At 36.5% G+C, this 18,510-nt stretch overlaps 1 protein-coding gene across 1 annotated transcript in view; it reads left to right on the top strand.

Moving 5' to 3' along the window:
- The window catches only part of AQR (aquarius intron-binding spliceosomal factor), a 127,952-nt gene that overhangs the window by 23,676 nt on the left and 85,766 nt on the right, over window positions 1-18,510 (top strand). The window contains exons 3-6 of the mRNA XM_072622850.1: window positions 839-895; window positions 2,292-2,332; window positions 14,725-14,760; window positions 18,214-18,334. Coding sequence (XP_072478951.1) covers window positions 839-895; window positions 2,292-2,332; window positions 14,725-14,760; window positions 18,214-18,334 — 255 coding nt within the window. The remainder of the gene's footprint in view (window positions 1-838; window positions 896-2,291; window positions 2,333-14,724; window positions 14,761-18,213; window positions 18,335-18,510) is intronic.

The following is an 18,510-nucleotide window of genomic DNA, read 5'->3' as shown; positions in this document are numbered from 1 at the left end:
TAGAGAGTCATTGTCTGAGGCCAGATTAGAGCTCGGGTCTTTCTGACTCCAGGACCAACACTCTGTGTACTGTGATGCCATGGTGCGTATAGGGCGTAAGTGAGTATAACAAAAAGTGATTTTGTTTCAGGAAGTTAGAAGGATTTTGAATGGAGGAGTCACTTGTTATATCCTTTCCTGCAGGAAGGGTAGCACTGATTTATTATCCCTTGTTCAGAGCAGGAGTAATGTCACACAGATGATAAGGTGTCCATGTTGCGTAGACCCTGGTGTCCTTGTGGATGGGCTGTGAAACATGGTCCTGGACTGCCTCGATACAGTAGATTAGGTGATTGTTTTACTCATTCACTCACCAGTCAGGATAATTCAGCTTCAGAACGGACTGCCTAAGATGAGGTAGCACCAAGGCAATATTCACAGCACTCATGGTGGCCATGAATATGCCAGTGCAGTTCTGAATCGCAGAATACAAGAGACTTTCCATGTGGAAGACAGAACCAAAACATTTATTCAGATACCAGAGAACCAAATCCGTCATAGTAACAAAAATCAATACACAATATTAATGCAGAAGACAACCCCATCCCCAAGCCTTTCAATCATATCTATGATGTGAGGAAGAGAGGGAGGGATCAGAGGTGACTAGTTTTGAGGATGGTAACTGGTTGAATGGTGCTGCCCTTAGCAAAAATAGTGAGTTGAATAGAAGAAGGTTTTGGAAAAAAGGTAATGGGTTTGGTTTTAGACCCAAATTATCTTATAGGTCTTTTACAGTTAGAAAAAAAATTCTCTGATTGTATAATATAATAAAAGTGTATCTTTCTGCTTACATTTCCAGTTAGCATGTAAATATTGGGCTCCACATGTCAAGAATAAATCCCCCTTTGATTCAAAGGTAAGCATTTTTGGTTCACAAATTTTCTAGATAATATAAAACTTTGAGCTCCTATTTTTGTAAACATAAGTGCAATTTAGCTTTAAATATTTATGTTTAAGTAGCTTGAGCTTTTAAACCAGTGAGGGAAATCTAAAGGAATAGAAATTCCTTAATATGGAGGGAGGGCCTGAGGAAGCTTAGTTTCAGTGAAGGGATGGAAAGTTAAAATAGAGAGTACTATTTAACAAATGTAAGCAAATATATAGATCTTTGCTGTGCTACTGAATGATAGTAACCTAAACTTAGTTCAGCTTGAGATACAGGCCAAAAGAATGAATTCCTAAAGATGATTTGATAAATATTGGAATTCTATTTAAAAATGGTCCTTAAATAGGATAGATGTTGATTGCCGTGATGTGATTTAGGTTGTACCTACGACCTTAGTGAATTTTTCCTTCTGTTACAGAAATGCCTAGTTAGCATCATTAGATTCAGGGACTAGAAAGATTGAGTTCCCAGATCACTTTGATTAATGTCAATGCCATTTTATCACTAATTTTGGGAAGGTAGAAGAAATATAATATTTCCCTAGTTGATATATCCTGTTATTGTTTTAATTGAAATTTGGTGCAGAAGTGTCACCAACAAATTCCATCCTGATTGGTCAAGATCTGCAGAAATCAAAATATATGATAGTACACTGAGGATGTAGGACTTTTACTTAGAACTTTAAAGACTGCTACATGCATTTCAGTTATTCTACATGAATAACTGGAGAGTATGTTTTCCAACTGCACTAAGTGGAAAGCTTGAAGCATCCTTGAATATGTTAACAAAATGTTTTCCATAGCTTTAATGATTTGCTTCTGGTAGGCATTACACTTTTGGGTCTGAATTCTGAAATATTGTTTATGAATTTTAGATGTAGAAAACCGTATAAATATTTTAAAGTGTCTTGTCACCTATTTTTCCAGAACATGCCATATGTTTTGATTTGATTTTTTTGCACTACCTTAAAATGTTTTTTTATCCTGTTAGTCCAGATATAGGCTGCACTTTTCCCCTTAGTTTGACTTGTACAAAGCTTTGATGCAACTTAGAACTGTTCTTAGCTACTATGTATTTTTTACTTTTCAGTGTTTGTGAATGAGACTTCATTTTAGGGGTGCAGCCTCTGTTTGGGTTAACACTATTTTTTTGTCCTGCAGTTTTATATTAACTTGTTCTTTCATTTAACATGTATTGTGAAATGTTGGTTAAAATGATTATATATTGTTTCTAAAACAGATTGTCTTGTGTAATCTCAGGAGCTGAAAACTACTAATTAAATAAACTGAATTACTATCTGAAAAATAAACAGAATATATCAAAATAGCTTTGATTCAGTATTGCATACTTATATTTTTGTTAACAGGTCATTGAAGCCATATATGAAAAAGAGATCGTCAGGTCAAGGTAGGCAACGTCTTGTTTTCACCTTTAGGACTGACTGATTTTTTTTCATCTTCCTAACACAGTCTGTATTTTGGAAGTAATTGTGCTGGAAGGGTGGCTTGACCTGTCTGAAGACTCCTAAGAATCCTGCTTTGCCTTTCTGCCACCCAGTTTCTGGTTTAGGTTGGAGGAATTAAGTTTCAGCACAACTGTGTTTGTTTTTTTTTTTGGAAGTTGGGGGAAAGATCACTAAGCCTATGGGACTGTTTTTCAGAGTAGACTCATGAGTTAGGAGTGAGGGTATTTAAACATCTTCTGGTCCTACATTTTAAAGTTTAGAAATAATTATTTATCAGATGAGTGACTGAAGCCCTTTTTGACTGACTTTTGTCCCGGTCCTTCACAGATGGCCTGTGAAGTTAAGGTAGTGGTGGATGGCTTTCTTTTAGGTCTTTTCACAGTTCATAGGTACTGTCATAGTACCTGAGCTATATATCTAGCTACATGACCAGCCTACCTCTTTTTCCAATTATATATATCTTGGACCATGTCTTTTACATATTTCTCCTTGTGTGTTCAAAGGCAACAGGAAACACCATTTTGTGTAATGCTTCATCATCTCCTCTAGGATTATGTTGAGTGTAATAAAAAAGACTGTTGCAAAATAATTGCGGTTTAGGTGCCAACATCTGTAGCAGGTGATAAGGAAATAGAGAAATCCTATAAAGGACTCAGTAAAGACTCCAAATTAAATAAACATGTCCTTTTAATAATCAGTGACTTTAATATCAAAGCCGATTATGAGGGAGGATGATGAAGAGTAAATTGGAAAGCATGATACAGTTTAAAGCACTAAAAGAGGCCAAAGGTTTGTGCGTACACACATACACACGTTAGTTATATATGTATGCACACACATGAACATACATGCACACATACATATATATATACCCACATATAGAAAGATGGATAGATATATAACTTATGCATCCATCCATGTCTCTCTCAACAGTACTTTTTTTCAGGAAGAGAATTGGGAAGTCCCTGATTATCCTGTGTTCCAAATAATATTAAAAGAGGGGCAGAAGAGAAAAAAAATATTCTTTTCAATTAATTTGTGATTTTTTTAGTCTAAGGAACTTCCTTCACCAATGCAGACAAACACCTCTTTTGCAATATGTGAACTTGGATTGCCTGGGAGCACTAAGAAGTTAAGTAACTTGCTTAGGGTTTGAAACCTGGTTTTCCTGGGTCCAAGGTCAGCTCTCTTTCTACTACATCATGTTGACTCTTATAAAAAAAAAACTTTTGTTTTTTTCCCCCAATTACATGTTAAAACTCTTTTTAAACATTTTTTAAAGTTTTGAGTTCCAAATTCTGTCCCTTCTTCTTTCCCTTCTCTCCCCCATCCCTGAGACAGTAAGCAATCGTATGTAGGCTATACATGTGTGATCAGGTAAAACATTTCCCTAATTAGTAATGTGGTGTAAGAAGACTTGAATTAAAAAAAAGGATTGAAAGAAAGGAAGAAAGTGAAAAATAGCATGCTTTAGTCTGTATTCGGACAATATCACTTCTTTCTCTGGAAGCAGACAGTATGCGTCATTATTAGTCCTTTGGGATTGTCTTGGATCATTGTAATGCCCAGAATAGCTAGTCATTTACAGTTCTTTATAGTACAGTGTTGCTAATACTGTGTACAGTGTTTTCCTGGTTGTGCTCACTGCACTTTGCATCAATTCACATCGTACTAACTATATATATGTATATATATATACATATATATATATAAAAACTAATGAGTCTATCTTTATAGCTAAGAAATGATGATTAGAGGAAGTCGAATACTTAAACAACCCCATCTCAGAAAAACAGGTTGAACAAGTCATCAAAGAACTCCCTATGAAAAAATCTCCAGGGCTGGATGGATTTACAAGTGAATTCTATGAAACATTTAAAGAACTTTAAATTCCAATACTATATAGACTATTTGGGAAGGTTGGGGAAGAAGGAGTCCTCCCAAATCTTTTTATGATACAAATATGGTTTTGAAACCTAAACCAGGAAGAGCCAAAACAGAGAAAGAAAATTATAGACCAACTTCTCTAATGAAGATAGATGCAAAAATTTTAAATAAGATTTTAGCAAAAAGAATACAGCAACTTATCACGAGAATGATACATTATGATCGGGTAGGATTTATACCAAGAATGCAGGACTGGTTCAATATTAGGAAAACTCTTAGCATTATTGATCGTATCAACAAAAAAAACTAATAGAAATCACATGGTTATCTCAATAGATGCAAAAAAAGCTTTTGACAAAATACAACACCCCTTCCTATTGAAAACACTGGAAAGCATAGCAATAAATGGAACTTTCCATAAAATAATAAGCTGTATCTACCAAAAACCATCAAGAAACGTTATATGCAATGGGGACAAGCTAGATGCATTTCCAGTAAGATTAGGGGTGAAACAAGGATGTCCATTATCACTACTATTATTCAATATGTTAGCTGTAGCAGTTAGGGAAGATAAAGAAGTTGAAGGAATAAGAATAGGCAAAGAAGAAACTAAGTTATCACTCTTTGCAGATGATGTGATGATACACTCAGAGAATCCCAGAGATTCAAGTAAAAAAGCACTTGAAATAATATCCAACTTCGGCAAAGTTGCAGGTCACAAAATAAACCCACGCAAATCTTCTGCATTTCTGTGTATTACTAACAAAGCCTAACAGCAAGAGATAGAAAGAGAAATCCCATTTAAAGCTAGGGTAGACACTATAAAATATTTGGGAGTCTGCCTGCCAAAACAAATCCAGGGACTATATGAACACAATTACAAAACACTTTGCACAAGTAAAGTCAGATCTAAGTAAGTGGAAAAACATCAGTTGCTCGTGGGTAGGCCAAACTAACATAATAAAAATGACAATTCTACCTAAATTAATTTCCTTATTCAGTGCCATACCAATCAAACTATCAGATAATTATTTTCTAGAGCTAGAAAAAATAATATCAAAATTCATCTGGAAGAACAAAAGGTCCAGAATATCAAGGGAACTAATAAAAAGAAATGCTAGGGAAGGTGGCCTAGTTCTACCAGATCTCAAATTGTATTATAAAGCAGCAGTTATCAAAACCACTTGGTACTGGCTAACAAACAATTGCTGGGAAAACTGGATAACAGTGTGGCGGAAACTAGGCATAGATCAGTGCGTGACGCTGCACACAAGAATAAAGTCCAAATGGGTACGTGATCTGGGTATAAAGATGAATACTATAAACATATTAGTGGAACAAGGAATAGTGTATTTATCAGATTTGTGGAGAAGGGAAGACTTTTTGACTAAACAAGAGATAGAAAACATTATGAAATGCAAAATGGATAATTTTGATTACATTAAATTGAAAAGTTTTAGCACAAACTAATCCAATGCAACCAAGATTAGGAGGGAAGCAGAAAACTGGGAAAGAATTTTTGCAACTAGTATCTGTGATAAAGGCCTCATTTCTAAAACATGTAGAAAACTGAGTCAAATGTACAAGAATACAAGTCATTTCCCAGTTGATAAATGGTCAAAGGATATGAACAGGCAATTTTCAGAGGAAGAAATGAAAGCTATCTATAGTCATAATGAAAAAAACGCTTTCAATCACTATTGATTAGAGAGATGCAAATCAAATCAACCCTGAGGTACCACATCACACTTATCAGATTGGCTGACATGACAAAACAGAAAGATGATAAATGTTGGAGAAGATGTGGGAGAGTTGGAACACTAATTCATTGTTGGTGGAGCTGTGAGCTGATCCAACCATTCTGGAGAGCAATTTGGAACTATGCCCAAAGGGCTACAAAAATGTGCATACCCTTTGACCCAACAATATTGCTTCTAGGACTGTGTATCCTCAAGAGATCATAAAAATGGCAGAGGGTCCCATTTGTACAAAAATATTAATAGCAGCTCTCTTTGTGGTGGCCAAGAACTGGAAATCAAGGGGATGCCCATCAACTGGGGAATGGCTGAATAAATTATGATGTATGAATGTAATGGAATACTATAGTGCTATAAGAAAAATGATGAACAGGAAGACTTCAGAGAAGCCTGGAAAGACTTATATGAACTAATGCTGAGTGAAAGGAGCAGAGCCAGGAGAACTTTGTACACAGCAACAACCACAGTGTGCAAGGAATTTTTCTGGTCATCCTTCGTAGCAATGCAAGGACTTAAATAATTCCCAGATGGTCTCTTAAGGCAAAATGCCTTCCACATTCAGGGAAAGAACTACAGAATCGATTGCAGAATGAAGCAAATCATTTTCTTTTGTATTATGTTTTGGTTTGTTTTATGATTTCTTCCATTCATTTTAATTCTTCTATGTAACATGACTAAGGTGAAAATGTGTTTGATAGGAATGTGTATGTAGAACCTGTATAAAATTGTATAATCTCGAGGAGGGGTGGGAGGTAGGTGGGTAGAGAGGGGAAAAATCTAAGATATATGAATGTGATTGTAGAACCCTGGAAACAAATAAAATTAAAAAAATAAACTACAGTAACTAAAAAAAAGAAATGAGGATTACTGATAGGGGAGTCTGAATGGGCTGCCTTGTGTACATTTCGACCATTGATTTGTTAGAATAATTAATGCCCATTTGGCTGACAGCAAATTAGAAGAAAAGATAAAGATGAAAAGAAGTACTACGCAATGAAAGTTACTCTTCTGTTAAAGCAGCTCTTCATACGAGCTTTTCATGCCGAAAAGTAGGAAAAGGAACAGATCTTGATGTGAATCAGCAGCGTCTTTTGTTACTGTCATCATCACCATTTCCTGCTGAAGTGTAATGTCAAGCAGTCCTCGCAGCGAAGAGGCCAGAGTTACCTATTCTGTCAGAAACTTGATTTTTGTCAAGTTAAGCTACGTGGCAGGCAGTGGTAATGCACGTTTCCACTATAAAGTCACCTGCAGAGTCCTGTGCAGCAGCATCTTACAGAACATTGAAAAGCAGCGGAGGAAAAATGAGTTTTCAGAAAGTTTTGTTCCCAGAACAGTAAAATTAACTTATTACAAGAGCATTTAAGGAAAACTGGAAGAACAAGAAGCAGAATAAGAATAGAAGAAAATGTCGTCATCATTTTTATAATAACCATACTTTTGTCATTATTGCTAGTGAAACCATTACGTTTGCCTCCTAGGCAGCTAGGTGGTGCAGTGGATAGAACTCTGGGCCTGGAGTCGGGAAGATCTGAGTTCAGATCTAGTCTCAGACACATACTAGCTGTGTGACCCTGGACTAGTCATTTCATCTGTTTGCCTCAGTTTCTTTAGCTGTAAAATGGAAATAATAATAGCGACTACCTCCCAGGGTTGTTGTGAGGATCAAATGAGAATAATCATACAGTGCTTAGCACGGTGCCTGGCACATAGTAAGTGCTTTATAAGTGATAGCTATCACTATTACATTTGGATTCTTAACATCTTGGTGCTTTGTGCTTTTTGAAGAAGTGGAAATGGCAGTACCCAGAATGAAGACAGGAGGAGCATCTTGACCAGACCAAGTGTTCACAGAGTAGGAGGGCTGTCCTGGATGGAATGCAATTTTAGGGCACACATGGAAAGTTCAATTTTCAAGAAAGCTGAAAGAAGGGAGGGTACCAATGATGTGAAAAAACAGTGGTACTAATAAAAAAAGGCAGTCAGGAGGACATCAGTACCTGTCAACCCTAATGCTTACTTTTTTATTTCTATAAAATTTTTATGAAAACCTACATGTATATTGTGGGTATCCTTGATGGAAATAGAACAAGGAAATAGGCAGGCTTTCACAAAAAGTAATATTCTTACTTAGTCCTTCCACATCTTTATAGTCATACAGTTGACTGAAAGGTGCTGAGAACATAAGATTGCATTGTGCTTGTTTGTTGACTAAAAAAAAAGTGTTTGATGAAGTGGAGCCAAAATGTAACCTTCTAGGTTCTCATTCAACAAGGTGCCTTTCTTATACATATGCTACAATTGTACAGAATGTTTTGATGAATGCAACACAGAAAAATGCCTGTGGACCCTTCCTTTGTGAGCTGTAGTCCTAGAAGTTGTCCAGTACAACGTCCAGTTTAAAGAGGGAATCTTTCAGATACCCATTTGTGGCTGATTTTGTGCTGATCGTAGTAAGCCGTTATGTATTACCAAGCCTTCTAAGTGAGATTCATGGTCACAGGGTAGCAGATGATGTTTAAAGTACAGTGCATTTTAACTTATTTTGTGTGATTTATCCTTAGAAAGTGCATTTGGAAAGATATTGGGAAAGAAGGAGTAAAATGTTGTAAATGCGAAGGTGTAAATTGACATTTTGGGATAAGTAATGTAATTTCTGCTTTAACAGAAGACCAAGTTATGTACCTCAAACTGGCAGAGTAAAATAAGATTTAAGGTAATATAATTAAATGTTCAATATTGGAATCTGTTGCTATGATTACTAAATTTTTAGAATTGAGGCTTTTATTTAAATCTACCACTTCTTCTGTTGATTTACTTGGGACAAATATGCCATTCCTTTGCTACTGTTTCACTTGTAAGTTTCTTCTGGGTGGATGTGTCATTTAGGATTTTCACTTACCAAATATATACTGTCTATCCAAGTTGCTCTGAACCTTCACTTCATTTATACCTTGAATCTTCATCTGGGAAAGGACAAGGTTGAACTGTATGACGTCTGAGGTCCTTTCCAGATCTAAAGCTTTGTTCCTGTCATTTTAGAATGAAGGCAGCCAGTCATTCTACTGTGGGAGATTTTTAATTGCTTAGAAGCTTTTTCTTGATATTGAGCCCCAAATCTGCCTTTCAGTTGCGTCTGTCCTCGGCTGTCCTTCCTTCTGCCTTTTGACATTGAGCAAAACAAGACCAGTCTCTTTCACAGAAATGATATTTAAAGCTGCCCCTCTAAGTTAAGGAGCTTTGAACTGTTTTGAGTCATGGACTCTCTTGTTAGTCTGGTGAAGCCTGTATAGCCCCATTTCAGAGTAATGTTTGCAGATGCACAGAATAAGTTATGTAGTATTATAAATGAAACCAGGTTATATTGAAATAGTTTCTTTGTGTATGTTTACACACATACACACACACACACACACACACACACACACACACACACACACACACACAGAGCCCCCCAGATTCATGGCCCTCATCTTGAAAACCCCTGCTCTGAGACTTTTCTGCCAACATCCCATTCTTTCTGTAGCATTTGTTGTATTCTCACTACTTTTTTTTGACCATTTCTTGGAAAATAGTTTAAAACAAGAGAAGAAACAAATTTCCATAATTTTTTTTTGCACATGTAAAACTTTGGTTTTAAGATTCCTTTTGTTGGTGTGCAAATAACAAAATGACTTAAAAACCACCAGTTATTTTTAAGCAGTGAAGACTTGGCTGTGTTACTTGTAGCAGCTGAAGGCAGGGACTGTCATTTGCCAGGCCCACTCAGATTTATAATGGCAATCTTAATAGTTATTTCCTCACCCTTTACACATTTTCAGATGCTTAAAGAAAAACTGAACTGACTACATTCTGCCCCGAAGTGTAAGAAGCATTCTAGCACACTTCAGATACAAAGTGTATTTAAAAATTTAAATGGCCATTTTGGAGTCTACTGCCTAAGGTAGCCATTTTCCTGAACAATGATGATTTGAGGGTCATGGGTAGTGTGGGAATAGTTTGATGTAAGATTTGTTAACTTGTTTCTAGTCTGTCATGATAGACAATTTATTGCCATAAAGTGCCCTTAATATTTAACTAGAAGCATTAGATGTTTTAATAGTTTAAGTCAAAGTTTTGTAATTTACTTAAAATGTATTGTGGTTAGTACTTTGTATTGGTATCTAACTGCAAGTAATAGGAAAATATTGTCACTTTTGACCATAGTAGTTGTCTAGAATAGGATAGCCTTGAAAAATAAGACAGCTTCCCAATCCATAACAGTTTTCTTTCAGCCTCCTCCGTATCCTTAGGAAGTGTATTAGTAGTAAGTAGTTAGTCCTCATTATTATTTTGTTTTAAATGATTACTGCAAACTTGTAAGATTGTAAAAGTGTTTGTAATGATTTTCTTTTTAAAAATGTCCAAGTGATAGTTTTTCTACTTCTGTAGAATTTTTTTTATAGCTAACCTATGCTGTATGACACCATTTTTAGTGACCTGTAGATGTTCATCAGAAAGTCAAGTCAGCAAGTCACCAAGTATACCTTTAGTGCTCTCTGTGTGCCGGGCATTGTGCTAAGCTCTAGGGATCCAAAGAAGGATAAAAATACAGTTGCCCTCAGGGAGTTCACATTCTAATGGGAAAGACAGCATATAGACAATTATGTACATGCAAGATAGATACAGTGGAGATAGGAAGTAATCTCAGAGGGAAAGCATTGGCACTGGGGAGATAGGGCTGGGAAAGGCCTGTTGCAGAAGATGGGATTTGAGCTAACTCTTGAGGAAATCCAGGAGGTGGAGGTGAGGAAGGAGAGCAGACTAGGAAGGGGGGCTAGCCAGTGAAGATGCATGGAATTGGGAGATGATAGTATCATGTTTAAGGAACAGGAAGAGGGCCAGCTCTGGGGTTGTGGAGTGTGCAGAGGGCAGTGAAGTGTAAGAAAAGGAACCAGGTTGTGAAGGACTTTGAATGCCAGACAGAGGACTTTATATTTGGTCCTGGAGGTAATAGGGAGCCTCTGGAGTTTATCGCTATAGGGGCCGACATAGTCACTGATAGCTAAGAGAAAAGTAGACTGGAAAAGGGGGATACATAAGGCAAGGGAATCACCCAGCTGGCTGTTGTAATAGTCCACATATGAGGACATGAGGCCTGCACCAGGGTAGGAACTTTGTGAACTGAGAGGAGAGAATCTGTCCAAATTTTTGAACTCAATATTGTGTTTGGAAAATAGGTCATTTTAAGGCGATGTTTTGGGTTTTAAGCTTTTTTCCCTAGCTTACTGCCCTTACATACTCAGATGGAAAATTTGATGAAAAGAGTTTTTTCTAGTGCACCACAGAAGTTTATATAAATCAAAAGCTTGATTTTATTTCTTTTTAACCCACAAATACTACTTAGCTCAGTTATTGACTTAGCAAAAACGTTACCTTTGGAAGAGGAGTTATGGAGCACAAAGGGATTGAATTTTATGTATATGGTTAGAAACAAGGTTACCAGAAGGCAGTATTACCTTTTTGGATATCCTCTGCCTTCCCCCACCTTGAACACTGCTTTCTCCTTCCCTCTCACCCTGATCCACTGCTGTGTACCAGCAAGCAGAACCTGTTCGGTAACCATGGGACCTCCTACATTTTGTTGGACCAGAGATCACTCTGGAGAAGCATAGAGAGGAATTCGTGGGGATTGCCACAAGACTTCTTTTGACTTGCCCTCCCCTGCAACCTTGCTTCCAGAAGGCAGAGTCCCTGGATCACTGCAGGATGCTTTTGTACCTTTTCTACCCTCACTTAAACCCTGCCTGCCCTGAGCCTAATTTGATTTCCCCTTCCAAACAGCAGCATAAGGAGCTTCGGATTTTTCCATCAGCTCTCTTGTTGAACCCAAAGTATGACTGGGCCTTTCCAGCTGTCCTGTGGCTGACCATTCCTCCCATACATTTTATATCCAACAAATAGAATTTGAGCTGTTGTCTGGCTTTCAGTTTGTAGTCCCAGCCCTTTGCATAATGTTTGGCACATGATGAAGACTTAATGAATACTTTTACATTCCATTCCTAGGCTAATTAAAATAGCACATTGTACATCCTATCTAGTCCAAGAAGGATATTGAAAGTTGTCTTGCATGCTTATAGACCTAATGTGGCAGATACCTGGATGCTGTGATGGAAATTATGATTCCTCTCATGTTCCCCAGTTGTGTATTGATGGGAAATGATGTTCTCTATCTGTTTACTGACACCAGTGTTGCTATAATCCCATTTTTTTTTCTCTATCTTATATGTTGATCATCATAGGACTTAAAGAGATAGCCATTTTAGGAGTCATTTTTGCTTTATGGTTTTGAGAAAGAAGTGCCATTTTGGTCTTGACAGTGTTATTCTTCTTTGGAACATAAGTCCTTTTCTTCCAATAAAATCTGGTTTAGAGATTCCTACTTACCTTTTCCTCAGCTGTCTTGCTACCTTGATACAAAGTAGAAAACATTGAAAGGTGACCCAAAAAAGTAGTTGAGAAATTGTGATGACCACATATTATTGTTTTGCATTTTATAATTACTCTCATTTCATATATTCTGAAGAAACAGATTTGGTTTAAAAAAGAAAAAGTGACTTAAAGGAAGGAATAAAGCCAATTATTTTAGTTCCTCACTTTCTAAAGGTGTCAAATTAGATTCAGCCTCATATAGACATCCTTCTCTTTGATATTGCTGTAGGGAAGCTCTGCGTTCCCACGGACCATTATAAACATGTGTAATCTTTTGTAAAAGTCTTTTGTAAACTTTTCTATGTTAGTTTCACATCAAAACGGACGTTATTTGCTATACACACTTCTGAGAAGTGATTGCAAATTACAGGAACTCAGTGACTTAACAGCATAAAAAATTTAGCTAGTCTGAGGGAAAAAGGGAATATGGGGAAGTTAGAAAAAGTGGTCAAGTAAGGAATTACTATGTATTCCTAAATATGGTGTTCTGGATTAGAAAAAAAGCAGATTTAATAATATGACATAAATTAGCATTAATATGACATAAATTAGCATTAATAAAGAGTGAAGTTTTTTAGTCAGGTTCGGTAAAGAATGACTACCCATTTTTATGAAAAAGAAAACTATCTCATCTCTTCCCCCAAGCGGTGCATGGAATACTGCACTGAATTAGAGAAATATGCCTTCTTTTTGTTTTCTGTCTTCTTATAGCACTTGTTACTAAGCTTGTACATCTTGGCCACTGGATAAATGTGGATGGATTATGACATGAAATGAAGTGAAATGTCGCTGTGAAGCAGCTAGAGATCCTGAGTGCCATTGGATGTCACACCTGCGGAATGGCCTGTGTAGCTATGGGAGTTAGTCTCTTGCTTTCTCTTTAGGCTTTTACAAACTGAAAGCCTTCACCATTTCATGCTCAGCAGAGCTCTATGGCATAGATTGCTCGGTGAGACTGTTTCAGAAAGCAGTGAAATAGGATTTTGATAGGATTTATGGTCTCTTGGGTATTATAAATTCATAATGCCTACACATTTAATTTTCAAAATGGGAGACCATGATCCAGTGGCAATGTTCTGGTCTGGCTGCTTTATTGCCATTATACAAAATGGTAAAAAATTAAATTAGTAGATATTCGAACTAGCTTTTTGGAAAGATATATAAAGACCAACATCATCTTATCTATTTAAATAAAATAATTTTTTAGAACTAAAGAACAGTGTAATAAATAGAAAAATCTAATGATCCCTCTGAATTTTTTACTCCTTTTCCCTCAACAGCATTGCATGTTTCCTTTGTGTTTTGTAGAGAGCACAAAGCTCAAGAAATAGCAATAAATGGGAAAAAGTCATCTAATTCTTTAAAAGTTGTATCTGTAGTTTATGACCCTGAAAGAAGGTGATTGGAACCCTTTGTTCTTGGAACCTTTTTAAAAATTGTTTTATTTTGAACTTAATTATCAAGAAACACAGACAGATATCTGTACCTGTATATATCTGTCTGTGTCTTTCTGTCTGTATATACATAGAGAGAACGAGAGGCTTATAGAAGAAATTGAATTTCTGTTATATTGTTTGTAAAATATGTTAAATTTTCTGGGAAATAACAAGGCGTTTCTGTTTGTGTTCTCTTCTGCACTTTTTGTGTTCTGTGCATTGAACATTTTATTGATGCTCTTTGTTCTCTGTCTCTGCCCACTAACCTACCTCAGTCCCTTCCTGAATAGAAACTCTTCCTTGGAACAAATGTATTGTCCAGCAAAGCAAATGGATATTATAATCATATTTAGAATGCCTATCTCATGCAGCATCTTGAGTCCGTTTCCTTCTAACTCCTCTTGCATCCATTATCCATAGCTTTCTATGAAACCAGCCATCTCTCTAAGCCTCCTTAGGTTGACTGGTAACTAGGTGATATGAGTATTAATGAAGCTTTGTTATGTGTATTTTTTCCCCATGTCTTTGATTTGGTATCCGCAAAATGGTGATAGTTGTTTTTATGAATCATGTATAGAAGGTGTATTATAAAAATGCTTAGAAGTTTAATGAACTGGCCTTTGTAAATTTTATGGGCAAATTGCACATAAAATGGCAATTCTATATAAAAATAAAGATTTGAAAAGTGCAGGTATAGTAATGACTTTGAAATATTGGTAGTGAAGCCATAGGAAGAAATAATTTCTCACATTTAAAAAAATATGCTTTATTTTTGCCTTTTAGATTTGCCATTCGGAAAATAATGCTTCTGGAATTTAGGTAAGTTAAAAAAAAATCTTTAAGTTGTTTTGACTAAAGTTAAAATAGTCGATATACTTGTTCCTATACAATAACTGATTTTTTTCAGAGCTGAAAGGCCTGTAAAGGATTTAAAATTGAAACAGGAAAGAATTTGAAAATACAGAAGGATCTTAGTTTTAGAATTGGTTATTTGGAATATGTGGATGTTCCCCATCACATGCGTAAGTAAAACACATCCTCAGTAAAACCTGAATTGTGAGCTCTTTTTCTGGTAGCTATTAATGGATTATATTGAATCAGTCATGATTTTTCCCTTGGTCTCCTCATGATCTATTTATATTTATAAGAACCTGTCAGTAGCATAGTTTATGACCATGGAACAGAATTTTTCTCTAAGACTTAACTGGATAGTTTAGAGATTGAGCATGCAGAACTTTTGACCCAATTAGTAGCATTTCCTTCATAAATAATCTGAACAGAAGAATCACATAGCATTTTAGGTCATAGAAATGAGTGTTCCATTGGTAGCAAGAGTTTGGGAGTGTAGGGTGAGTCTCCAGGGTCCGGGAAGTGGAAGCAAAGATGTTCTAGTCAAACTGGTATGAGATGTCAGCATGTCAGAAGTCAGGAGGACGTTGTAGATGGGCCATAGTAAACAGCCAGAAACCAGAACTTGTATAGGGAGGAAAGCAACTTCAGGGCTCGTGACAAGGAAAGGCCTGGATAAGTGTATTATCCAGACAGGAGGTCAGCCCAAGAACTTTCTGTACAGGATTCAAGTGTAGCTGCCCTGAACTTACACAGACCTCATGGTCAGAGGTCTTGACAACATGGATCCACCTAGAAAGAGAGTAAGTTTTATTAACCAAAGACTGCCTACTTGTTGCTTGATCTCCTGCCTTGTCATTACTTACTTATATGAACCAAACCTGGAACTATGTTAAATTTTTTTAAACATTAAAAAAAAAGTTTTACCATATACTTAAGACAAAAAGGAGGATTTTTCTGTGAAACTGTGACTTTTATTGCTTGCTTTTTAAAATAAGGTATGTAATAAATTCTCTGTTACTTTTAAGACCATTTTGCTTTGATATTATTTCCTTCTGAACTTTTAAAAAATGTTACAGTGGCATTTTTTGGGCATCACCATTTCTAATCCCCCTCTCCCATACCATTTTTCTCATTATAAACTGGGAGAAAAATAGAAAAAAAACCCCCAGACAACCAGACTTTTGTAACAGATGGGCACAGTTAGGCAAAACAGAATAAATCCAGATAGTGGCTGTGTCCAAAAGTGAGCATCTCTGTGCCTCATACCCATCACCTCTGTCAGGAGGGTGGCAGTGTGCTTCATGGATAAGTCTTCTGGATTTGTGGTTGGTCATTGCGTTATCAGAGTGCGTAAGTCTTTCAGTTTGTCTTTCTTTACAATATTTCTGTCTGTATATAAATAGTTCTCTAGTTCTGCTTACTTTGCTCTGCCTTTGTTAGTGCTCCAAGCTCTCGAAATCATCCATTATCATTTCTTACAGCACAGTAACATTCCATTACACCCATGTGTTCAGCCATTCCTCAGTTGTTTAAGGTGAATCAAAGACACTAGACATAATCATTTCCTTTTCTTCCCCCCCTTTAATCTCTTCCTTCAGGATCCTGAAATTTGTTTTGCTTGTGACTGTTCTTTCTCCAGTATTGCCCTCCCTCAGTATAATACCTGGTTGAGTTTAGTGTATTTCTCTTCTAGATTCAGTGTGTGTGTGTGTAACTATGCTTTGTTCACCGTAGACAGGTGGAAAGATCATCTAATACTAGCTCCCCTTACCAGACAAAGAACATAAAATGGAAAAGTCTGTCGAAGATACAAACTTTATTTTTCTTCTGACTTTCTCACTGTGGTTTTCCTAAATAATATTTTATTCCATTTTTCCTGATTATTGATGGGCTTTTTGTGTTTTAAAAAGTTGCCCAGTGCTTTATTGGGGAATGACATTCATGTTCTAGCAAAATCTAGTAAATGTAAAATTAACTTTCCCAAGTTACCATGATCTTTAAATGTTGCACGTTCCTTGTATGGTACTGAATAATACAAGTAGCATAATTTTGTCAAATTTTCACTTATATGGGATGTGGTATATTTTTCTTTCTGGGGTGCCTATGGAGAGAAGGAGTAGCTTTGGTTGTTTTCTTTCTGGCCCATGTTAGGGAAGATGTGGAAAAATATGATACATTCTGATAAGCGTGTCTATCCAGAAAGATGTAGAGGCAAACTGCTGTATACCCTTTAATGACCCTTCAAGGCACCTCTGTTTTATAGCTTTAAGGATATTTGATTTTATTGGTATGGGTATTTCCTTCTTCAGTGTCTGCCTTGGTTGGTTTTCTTCATGAGATGCTATTGACTACACCTCCTTCTCCCTTCTCTCCCCATCCTATCTGCCCCCTCCCCTGCACTTTCCCTATTATTCCTCCGGTGATGACCCTCTGAACTTTTAGCTAGGCTGATTTTTGTAAGACTGGGATACAGTCTTTAGCTAGTCTCATACATAAAGTTATTATAACCTAATAAGCCCTATCAGATCAGGTCTTGTACTTGACAGATAGACCCTTTGAGAACTCATGGTCACTCCTTTGTCAGAAAGAGGTCTCAAAATTGGACTTTAGTCTTACACATCTTTTTAGCTCTTTAAAGGTTTACAAGCTGTTACTGTCATAACAGCTTTATGAGAGAAGTTGTTGCAAGTATTATTTTTCTTTATAGATGAGAAAATGTAGCATAATAGATATTCATAACAAACCATCAATTATGTTTAGTATCTTCTGTTTTTGATGTTAGAAAATTATGTTAAGCATCTTAGAAAAATTATTAAAATTAAACAAAAGCTTTAACTTAATGGTATAACTCAATTTTCTACAGATAGAACTGTGAAAGGTCTTTTTATCTGGAGATACTGGAGAGATGACATGTGACTTTACTAATAATGGCTCCTCAAAAAGTTAGTTTGTGATAGTCATAGCAGCAGTTATTTGTTATACACTCAAGGTACTGTGCTAGGCTTCTGTGTCTCAGCTACGTCTGCCTCTCTGCTAAAATTTTCATGGCATCAGCTAGTGCCCTCACAGCCTCTTTTGGTTGAGCATCCTTATTTTTATTCAGTGAAGGAAACTGGGTAAGGAGATCTCCTGTGGTTTGTTAATGACATGACAGTTAATGTGTGCCACTTTCCATTGGTGCCTTCTAAGATGATCCTTCCACGGTCTCATCTGCCCAATTCTTATCTTCTGTGAATAAGTTTGCAGCAACAATAGTGACCTAGATTAAAGGTAACTTTGTGAAGTGTTCTTAGATCATAAATATGAATTTTCAGAATGCTTTCAGGGAAACATGGATAATTATGCTTTTTTAGGTGAATGGCACATTACTGTGGGTGGTAGCAACTAATGAAATATTCCGTGCTTTTTCACTCTCCACAGCCAGTACCTTGAAAATTACCTGTGGATAAATTATTCCCCAGAGGTGTCCAGCAAGGCCTATTTAATGTCGATCTGCTGTATGGTGAATGAGAAGTTCAGAGAAAATGTCCCTGCATGGGAGGTAACAGCTTTGAATTACTTGACTTGCTTGAATTTGACTTTGATCTAGGAGTTGTAGCTTCACACTGTGTCCAGTTAAACTCTTACAAAGTAGTAGAACTTTTAACTTTGACAGTAAACAGTGCCTGTGTGCACAGTACTTGCCACAGTGGAAAAAGTAGCTCTGACAGAGAGAGT

The sequence above is a fragment of the Notamacropus eugenii genome, chromosome 7, assembly GCF_028372415.1.
Source record: "Notamacropus eugenii isolate mMacEug1 chromosome 7, mMacEug1.pri_v2, whole genome shotgun sequence".
Classification (NCBI taxonomy): domain Eukaryota; kingdom Metazoa; phylum Chordata; class Mammalia; order Diprotodontia; family Macropodidae; genus Notamacropus; species Notamacropus eugenii.
Note: the sequence above shows the minus strand (reverse complement) of the source record. Positions and strands in the feature narration are given on the sequence as shown.